This window comes from Lolium perenne, chromosome 6 (genome assembly GCF_019359855.2).
Source record: "Lolium perenne isolate Kyuss_39 chromosome 6, Kyuss_2.0, whole genome shotgun sequence".
In the NCBI taxonomy this organism is placed as follows: domain Eukaryota; kingdom Viridiplantae; phylum Streptophyta; class Magnoliopsida; order Poales; family Poaceae; genus Lolium; species Lolium perenne.
This window is the reverse complement of record NC_067249.2, coordinates 125060958-125071488: the sequence shown is the minus strand read 5'-3', so window position 1 is coordinate 125071488 and position 10531 is coordinate 125060958. Positions and strand designations below refer to the sequence as shown.

The 10531-nt window shown below is 44.6% G+C and overlaps 1 protein-coding gene across 1 annotated transcript; it reads left to right on the top strand.

Moving 5' to 3' along the window:
* The first annotated feature begins 6075 nt into the window (after positions 1–6075).
* On the top strand, positions 6076–7359 carry LOC127334625 (copper transport protein ATX1). The gene is made up of 3 exons (XM_051361125.2): positions 6076–6235; positions 6604–6679; positions 6889–7359. The coding sequence occupies exons 1-3, from the start codon at positions 6218–6220 to the stop codon at positions 7155–7157; spliced, it is 363 nt and encodes a 120-aa protein (XP_051217085.1). The 5' UTR covers positions 6076–6217; the 3' UTR covers positions 7158–7359.
* Positions 7360–10531: the final 3172 nt, after the last annotated feature.

Below are 10531 nucleotides of genomic sequence, written 5' to 3'. Positions count from 1 at the left end.
GAAAACTCTAAGCTTGGGGATGCCCCCGTGGTTCATCCCTGCATATTTCAAGAAGACTCAAGCATCTAAGCTTGGGTATGCCCAAGGCATCCCCTTCTTCATCGACAACTTATCAGGTCACCTCTAGTGAAACTATATTTTTATTCCGTCACATCTTATGTACTTTACTTGGAGCGTCTGTGTGATTTTATTTTCTTTTTTGTTATTCTCTGAATAAATGCTTGTGTGGGAGAGAGACACGCTCCGCTGGTTCATATGAACACATGTGTTCTTAGCTTTTAATTTTCATGGCGAAGGTTGAATCTTCTTCGTTAAATTGTTATATGGTTGGAAACGGGAAATGCTACATGTAGTAATTGGAATAATAACTTGGATAATTTGATACTTGGCAATTGTTGTGCTCATGTTTAAGCTCTTGCATCATATACTTTGCACCTATTAATGAAGAAAAACATAGAGCTTGCTAAAATTTGGTTTGCATAATTGGTCTCTCTAAGGTCTAGATAATTTCTAGTAAGGGTCGAACAACAAGGAAGACGGTATAGAGTCTTATAATGCTTACAATATGTCTTTTATGTGAGTTTTGCTGTACCGGTTCATACTTGTGTTTGTTTCAAATAACCTTGCTAGCCTAAACCTTGTATCGAGAGGGAATACTTCTCATGCATCCCAAATCCTTGAGCCAAACACTATGCCATTTGTGTCCACCATACCTACCTACTACATGGTATTTCTCTGCCATTCCAAAGTAAATTGCTTGAGTGCTATGTTTAAACAATTCAAAAGTTATTACCTCTTATTTGTGTCAATGTTTTATAGCTCATGAGGAAGTATGTGGTGTTTATCTTTCAATCTTGTTGGGCAACTTTCACCAATGGACTAGTGGCTTCATCCGCTTATCCAATAATTTTGCAAAAAGAGCTGGCAATGGGATTCCCAACCCCAAATTAATTAACTTTCATAATTTTACAAATAGACACTCCTCCATGGTATGTGATTGTTGGACGGCACCCGAGGATTCGGTTAGCCATGGCTTGAGAAAGCAAAGGTGGGGAGGAGTGTCATCTAAATAAAACTAAAATAAAAAGGCACTCCTTCATGGTATGAGATTGTTGGCAGGCACCCGAGGATTCGGTTAGCCATGGTTTGTGAAAGTAAAGGTTGGAAGGAGTGCCACCCAAAAATAAAAATGTTTCATGGGAGCCGCTCTTTGAAGGTTTGTCTGGCAAGGGGGTTAGAGTGCCCACTACCATTCGTTGACAACAACAAACACCTCTCAAAATTTTACTTTTATGCTCTCTCTATGTTTTCAAAATAAAAGCTCTAGCACAAATATAGCAATCAATGATTCCCTCTACGAAGGGCCTTTCTTCTACTTTTATGTTGAGTCAGTTTACCCATTTCTCTCTATCTTAGAAGCAAACACTTGTGTTAACTGTGCATTGATTCTTACATGCTTGCTTATTGCACTTATTATATTATTTTGCATTGACAATATCCATGAGATATACATGTTACAAGTTGAAAGCAACCGCTGAAACTTAATCTTCCTTTGTGTTGCTTCAATGCCTTTACTTTGAATTTATTGCTTTATGAGTTAACTCTTATGCAAGACTTATTGATGCTTGTCTTGAAAGTACTATTCATGAAAAGTCTTTGCTATATGATTCAGTTGTTTAATCATTGTCTTTACCATTGCTTTGAATCGCTGCATTCATCTCATATGCTTTACAATAGTATGATTAAGATCATGTTGGTAGCATGTCACTTCAGAAATTATCTTTGTTATCGTTTACCTACTCGGGACGAGTAGGAACTAAGCTTGGGGATGCTGATACGTCTCCAACGTATCGATAATTTCTTATGTTCCATGCTTGTTTTATGACAATACCTACATGTTTTGTTCACACTTTATGTCATTATTATGCGTTTTCCGGAACTAACCTATTGACGAGATGCCGAAGTGCCAGTTCCTGTTTTCTGCTGTTTTTGGTTTCAGAAATCCTAGTAAAGGAAATATTCTCGGAATTGGACGAAATCAACGCCCAGCATCTTAGAATTGCATGAAGCTTCCAGAACACCCGAGAGCCACCAGAGGAGGGCCTTGTGGGCCCCAGATGATAGGCTGGCGCGGCCAGGGTGTGGGCCGCGCCCCCCTGTTGTGTCGCCACCTCGTCGACCTTCCGACTCCGCCTCTTCGCCTATTTAAAGGTCCCTGACCTAAATCTTCGATACGGAAAAGCCACGGTACGAGAAACCTTCCAGAGCCGCCGCCATCACGAAGCCAAGATCTGGGGGACAGGAGTCTCTGTTCCGGCACGCCGCCGGGACGGGGAAGTGCCCCCGGAAGGCTTCTCCATCGACACCACCGCCATCTTCATCACCGCTGCTGTCTCCCATGATGAGGGAGTAGTTCTCCATCGAGGCTAAGGGCTGTACCGGTAGCTATGTGGTTAATCTCTCTCCCTATGTACTTCAATACAATGATCTCATGAGCTGCCTTACATGAATGAGATCCATATGATGATGCTTGTAATCTAGATGTCATTATGCTAGTCAAGTGAATTTTACTTATGTGATCTCCGGAGACTCCTTGTCCCACGTGTGTAAAGGTGACAGTGTGTGCACCGTGTGGGTCTCTTAGGCTATATTTCACAGAATACTTATTCACTGTTATGAATAGCATAGTGAAGTGCTTATTTATATCCCTTTATGATTGCAATGTGCTTTGTATCACTACTATTCTATGTGCTACTCTAGTGATGTTATTAAAGTAGTCTATTCCTCCTGCACGGTGTAATGGTGACAGTGTGTGCATCGTGTAGTACTTGGCGTAGGTTATGATTGTAATCTCTTGTAGATTATGAAGTTAATTATTGCTATGATAGTATTGATGTGATCTATGCCTCCTTCATAGTGTGATGGTGACAGTGTGCATGCTATGTTAGTACTTGGTGTAATTGCAATGATCTGTCATGCACTCTAAGGTTATTTAAACATGAATATCGAATATTGTGGAGCTTGTTAACTCCGGCATTGAGGGTTCGTGTAATCCTACACAATTAGTGGTGTTCATCATCCAACAAGAGAGTGTAGAGTATAGCATTTATTTATTCTGTTATGTGATCAATGTTGAGAGTGTCCACTAGTGAAAGTATAATCCCTAGGCCTTGTTTCCAAATACTGCTATCATCTTTGCTTGTTTCTTGTTTTTCTGCATCTGTCTTGCTGCAATATTACCACCATCAACCACACGCCAGTTGTAGCATCAAGCTATTTTCTGGTGCCGTTACTACTGCTCATATATATTCATACCACCTGTATTTCACTATCTCTTCGCCGAACTAGTGCACCTATACATCTGACAAGTGTATTAGGTGTGTTGGGGACATAAGAGACTTCTTGCTTTGTGGTTGCAGGGTTGCATGAGAGGGATATCTTTGACCTCTTCCTCCCTGAGTTAGATAAACCTTGGGTGATCCACTTAAGGGAAAACTTCCTGCTGTTCTACAAACCTCTGCTCTTGGAGGCCCAACACTGTCTATAGGAAAAGAAGTGCGCGTAGACATCATGTACCTACAACCACACAAATACAAGGACCAATCACTGGAGCTCGTGCCAAGCAACTTAACTATTAGGTACTTTCGTTTCTTGGAACTATTCCTCATATATATGACAATATAATGCTGCCTAAATCAGATGTGTTTGTTACTCTTAGGAATGATGGTCCTAGCATGAATGAGGAGGACAAGCATTGGAGCATGATCACGCATGGAGGAGATGGCAGCAAGCATTTGAGGATTGAAGATGACGCCACCATAATGGAGCAACGATGCTTGGATGAATTCTACAAGTTTCCCCATCATAAAATTCATCCAAGAGTTATTATTGGTGCTGCGTCACCTTATTTAATGGGCCAGGCCCATGTATTTTCGGATTAGGTATTTTAGGGGATTTTAAGAGACCATATAAGTGGTGGAAGGCCCGTTTAGGCGTGTTTTTGGCCAACCCTAGCTGGTTGGACGAAAATCCCTTCACTTCCCCCATATATATCCCTCTGTAGCCGTCATTAGAATTTGGATTTTGATTAGATTAAAAGTTAGCCAATTGCTGCAACTACGTGTACTTTTTTTGAGGCCAACGCCCAGAACAAGACCGAATATTCAGAATCCCACCATTATCTATCAAGCTTTCATCTCTACCTGCAATATTCTGATTGCATCTTTAGTTCTTACTTGTTCTCGATTTCAGGTAGGATGGTGCTCCCGCAAGATCAGTAACTCCCGGAGATTTTCCTAGCGATTGCATTGGCGCACGAGCTTTGCACGTGTAGTCGGATCGTCAAGCACGAACTCCACCAACAAATCGAATTATCTTCATCTCATCGAAAGATCGGACACCTTTGCCCTATCAGATAGGCATGAACATACAGACCTATAACGTACTGATGCCTCTTTTATCCAGAATACACTTCTAAAAGCACACTGTTTTGCTAGAATAAAGCACTAAAAACCAAAAAGCGCAACAATAAAAAATGACCGCACACAGAGTATAAAACCAACAGAGCGAAAATTAAGAAAAACCGATAAACAGATGTTAAGCTAACAAAATCTACTGGTCTAAATTAAGCTAATCTCAATGATGATTTTTTCGCACCAAGAGAAATTGTGCCAACTTCAAGATTTTCCCCATGTACACTGATATACCGAAACATATTGAGGCACACATCGTAACCTTAGAAGGTAATGTTTATGCCAACGTGCTACTCCAGAAAAAAATTAAAATATGCTATTACGGTTTGCTTCAAAGTGCTGCATCACTAACTTTAGCATCTGACCTTGCCTGTTTCAATCTGGTTCACTCAACATTCCCTTCCGAAAAATAACTTTTATGATCAAAATTCATGAAAACCAATTGCATATAAGAATTTACCTGCACAGATGTATTGTGCCCTTCAAAGTGACACATAAGTTTGATTGCTAATTCCATTGTTTTGCAGCCAAGCAGGTTAAACTTAAGGCCTTAGCCCCGCGTGAAATTAATAATGCCGCAAACGGCAGATACAATGTGCTTACAAACACAAGCACCACAAACAAACAAACAAACAAACAAACATGTCAAGAAGCCATTTGTAACATAGCTATGTCTCTAATTAAAATCTAACGAGCATCATTCAATTGTAAGTTTTTTAATACATAACAGAATATCCCAAAAGTGATAGCTAGGGACTCAAAGATTATCTTTCTTAGATAAGCCAGAAATCAAAGTGAGAAGATAACAAAATGGAACCTAGTGAGCTAGAAATATATTCATATATACTTATACAGGACGAGACATCCATTAGTTGTAGACATACATTTTTATAAATCCAACTCATCTACACTCCAGAAGATCTCAAAAACTAAAAGACACTTTACCTCATTTTTACGTGGTTTATTTATCAAAAAAAGTACCTAGATAGAGGCTAACCCAAGATGTGCATGTTAAATCACAAAGACTTATGAGAAAATTTATAGAGTTTTTTTCAGGAACGGAGGTAGGACTATATTTTTTTCGAAATAGAGGAAATATCAGTCCAGCTTCTGCATCCAAAAGATGCACACGGTTTTTTTTTATTAAATTATTCACGAAACCTTACAAGAACATATATATGGCAGAAACTAACAAATGAACTACCGTAGATGGAGTTACCTGGAAAAGAGAGGCTGATGCAAAGTTGTGCAAAGCCTATGAGAGTACAAGAAATTGAAAAGTTTGCAATAGCAGCCGGTGAGCAAAATGCTTGATACTGATTACTGACACAATTCGCACCTGGCCTTGGAGAAACAGAATCTCGCAAATTGCAAATGTACATCTGTACTGCACAAGGGAGGTGTACTTCCGGCACTTGTACTACTACGCCCAGCGGCCGGCTGGCCCGGTCTGGTGAGGCACGAACATTGCCCATCCGTTCCGATCGAGGAGGATTCTTTTCTCACCCGTACTTTATGCGTGTTTGGTGCACGTCCACCCACCGGTCCACCGCCTTGTGTTTTGCTTCTACGCGTCTTCTTCCGGTGTCTATTTAAGTCGCCCCCAATCCATGAATCCAGGACAGGCACAGGCATCACCGAACTCTCCCCCTCCAACGTAAATCGACATCCACCACCGTGTTGCAGTCCTCTCCAGCCTTCGACTCTTCGAGCTTCTTGATTCATCCATCTTTCAGCCACGAACCATGGCAGCCGAGTCTCAGGTACCATCCGGGCATCTCCTTCCCTGCCTCCTGGTTTAGCAAACATCTCTTTGTTTAGAAGTTCTTTCATGTTATGGCTTCTCTTAGCGATTATGTGATGGTGATCAATCCAAGAAGGTGAATACGAAGTAGGAGAGAACAATACAATTTCAGCTCTCGTCCTTTTATCTTTCTTACTGATGAACTCCATGATTCTGGTATCGAGAAATGGCAAGAAAGCAGTGCGCCATATGGATCGAGCTGACGACTCTTAGTTTGTTCTCTATAGAAACCTGTGCAGGTTAATTGAGTCGAAATAAGCTCAGATCTTGCTTGTATGGTGTGCTGAGTTTAACAGACACAAAATCATTTCATCTTGCTGTCGGCAGACTGTTGAGCTCAAGGTCGCCATGTCCTGCGGAGGCTGTTCGGGGGCTGTCAAAAGGGTCCTCACCAAAATGCAAGGTTATATTTTCTCTCCACGTATCTGTTATCTCTTCACATGCCATCAAAGCTTTCACAAACTGATCACAGCCGGTTTAGCCACAAAGAGGACCGACTACACTATGACGGCAACAACTGAAACCGACAACTTCGGATTGAAATAATTGGATCCGCACCTGTAATGCTTGGATTTCACTGCTAATTTATCTTTGTTCTCTCCCCGGAAGCAGGTGTGGAGACCTTCGACATAGACATGGAGCAACAGAAGGTGACCGTGAAAGGCAACGTCACACCTGAAGATGTTTTCCAGACGGTTTCCAAGACGGGGAAGAAGACCTCCTTCTGGGAGGCCGAAGCCACTCCGGTGCAGGCTGCTGCTCCGGCAGCGGAGGCACCTGCCGTCGCGGCTGCAACCGAAGCACCTGCCGCCGTGGCTGCAACCGAAGCACCTGCCGCCGCGGCTGCAACGGAAGCTCCCCCAGCCAACACCGATGCTTGATGGGCACACAGATGATGCTGCGATCTCTGACATTTCCAAGATATTCTTGTCTGGAGAACGTGTCATATGGGGTTTGCACGGTGCTAATTAATTGTCGCCAGTCTAGTAGCTGACTTCAAAGTTCACACGTATGGAATAGAATAAACCCAGCATGTATGCATGATTTCAAAATGAACACGCCGATCGCATGGTTTACAATGGATTTCAGCTTTGTTAATGTTTCACAGCTCTTCCGTTGACTGTTCCATATATGGTTGCACATGATGGGTGTGTTCAGTTCTCCAGTCCATGTGTTAACCGACACAAAATGGAATTTGCGGTACAAGCATACAACATTGTGAATTTATTTGCTACCTTAAGGCCCTGGGTCCCCCCCACCCCCAAAGCGATGAGGGGGTCAACCTTTTGCGGGCTCTCGATCGCCCCCTCTAGGCGATCAGGGGGTCAACCCTAGATCGTCGCTACCACCAGCCTCCCCTTCTCCTCCACCCCTTCTCGCCATTCCTGCAGCCCGCCGGCAAATCCCTGCCAGCTGATGAAGGGGGGGGGGGGGGGGGGGCGAGGCCCTTGTGCGGTTGCTTCAAGATCCCTGTAGCGATTTTCATCGGAGGAGGTGAGGGCGGTGCATGGTGGTCAGCAGCAACGGGCCGCAGGTGGCGGCAGATCCTTGGCCGGCACATCGGGATCTTCTCCCACCAGTGGCGCATTCTCCAGTTGGGATGGACCTCGGCTAGACACGGCATCTCCTTCTGCGTCGGTAGGTGCCTGCGACGGTTCTACGTCTACAGATATCCTGGTTACGGAACAACCACCGGGGAGAACTCCTTTGCACGGCTCCTGCCGAGGTAGATGTTGCAGCGACGCATGTGGGCGTCGCTAACCTTCCTTGAGGGCGACACCGCAGTGGAAGTTCTGTCGGGCTACGAGGGAAACCTCAGGCTAGTCCTAACAGTGGCGGCGCTTGGTGTCGTCTTCCTCGTTAGGGGCACTGTTTTGGAGCTCATATCGCCGGCAGGATCTCGAAGGCGTGGAGGCGTTGGGCCACCGCGTAGTTTACATGAAGGGTCGTCGGCTCCGAGGGAAACCTCAGAACCATGTCTCACGGATCGGACTATGCCGGTTGAGGTGTCGTTCTCCCTCATGGGGCCATCATTTTTGGAGATGATGCCGGCTAGAGGGGCCCTGAGGCGGGGCGGTGTTCATCTACCTCTTCGTTGTTGCCATGTCTCGGCGGCTTGGCGCAACGGAGTCTCGGTGATGGACGAGGTTAATTTGCTGGACTCGCGCAGGATGGCGGTGTTGTATGGCGGCATGACGGCGTCGATGGCAAGCTTGTCAAGGTCAGTGCGGTGATCCTTCCTAAAGATGGGTCGGCGAAAGATGGTGGCAACGACTTCTCAAGCGTGTGCAGTGGTGTGCGTTTAGGGTTTGCTAGCGGTTTAAGTTCCCGACTCGATATGTAGCGTTTTGGTGAGGCCTCCGGTTTTCTAATGATGTGCGTTGGTGAGGTCCGGGCATGAGGCCCCGACATGATCACCCCCTTTGTCAAGATTCTTCAGTTTGATCTTTGTATTTTCCTTGTATGGTTTTGATGAATAATTTTAATAAAAGAAAGCTATGTGCGTATTGTGACCGAGTTGAATAACGTTTCTTGGAAAATATGATAATGGAAAACTTTGGTAGGGGATGCAATTTTCCTTTATTTTTTCTTTCCAATCTGTACATAAGCATTTTACGGTATGTTGGATGTAACATCCCAAATTTTCAATAAAAAGAAAGTTAGAAGAATTCCAGAATTCAAAATTCAGAGCCAACAAAAACTTTTATTTGCATATAGTGCCATGCATAGGACTTGTGCATTTGAGTGATATGCCATGATGATTGTTATCTTGTCTATGTGATAAACCCTAAAACCCTAATGTGATCAAGTAAAGATCACAAACCAAATAAATCAAAAAGAGAAAGAAATCAAATAAGAATTGAAACCCTAAAACCCTCACATATGGCTTATGCCATTTTTACAAATCTTTACCCTAGACCATTTTGGTCTTCACCATTAGTTGAAGTATGTTACTAAACACTTATTACAACTTTTGGAATAAAAAAAAACACAAAAAAAATCAAATTCAAACTCAAAATGGGATCACATATGATAATGGTCAAATCTGCCATTTATAGTCTGATCCCTACTTTGAGCCCTTGCAATTCAAATTTTTCAAACTAAACTTGCTCATTTCTTTGCACCTCATCCAAGAGCACATCAAGGTGAACAACTTTGGTAAAGACCACCATGCCAAATTCACTTTGGATCAAATTATATCCTCATGTAAAGTTGGAACTTTTAATATGTGGAACAATCTCCAACTTAGCAAATTTTGCAATTCTTTGATTTTGGAAATTCCACCACCACCCCTCATTCTCTCTGGTCATTTACAACTCAATCAAACACACCATTTCCAAATCTTGCAACCATTTGAACCCATTCGAATTCGGGCAATATTTGCAAATTACAAATATGGAATCCATGCAACACTATTTGAAATAGTGATCTACCCAAACCCTACTGCCCCAAATCACTCCACTTGGTCCCCTGGATCCCTCTCTACCTAAATGCAACATAGTAACCCTAAGAGAGGAGGGCTAGCAAGCATGTGCATGGCCATGCCGGCCATGTCGCCACCATGTTGTGCCATCTCCTCTCCCCTTCCTCTCCACCACTGGCCCTAGTGCCCAAACTCGCCACCTCGCTCCTCTACATCATCTAGCACCGCCAGCACCGAGGTAGACGCCGTAGCATCGCCGGAGAACGCGCGCCCAAAATGGGCCAGGATGCCGCTCGCGTCGCGCCCATGCACGTCGTGGACACGCCCTGGCCACGCGCCACCCCACCAGCACGCCCTCGCTCTGGCCCCTCCAGCAACACGTTGAGCACCGCAGCGTCACCACGACATCGCCAGACACGCGCTCGACCCGACCCTGGACCACCACCGCCGGAGACGACGCGCAAGATCCCGTAGACGCCGCCGCAGACACGGAAGAAAAGCGAGCTATCCAGACGCCGCCCGACCAAGCTGTCGCCGCCATTAGCTTCGCCTGGACACGTAGAACACTGCTGTGCCATCGCCTAGCCCCAACTCTCGCCGGAATCGCCGCACGCATGTCGACTTCAACCCTGCCCCGCAGCACCCAAGTTCCTCTATAAATAACGACCTCCCCTGAGCAATCCAAGCACCGCACCATCATCTCCTCCCATCCTTGCTTCTCCACCACCACTCCACCCATCAAATCGAAGCCGGAGCAGCGCCAATCGGACGATCGGAGCCGCGGAAGCCCTGGTGAAATCGCCATTGATCCAAGCCACCTCGAGCTCCGCC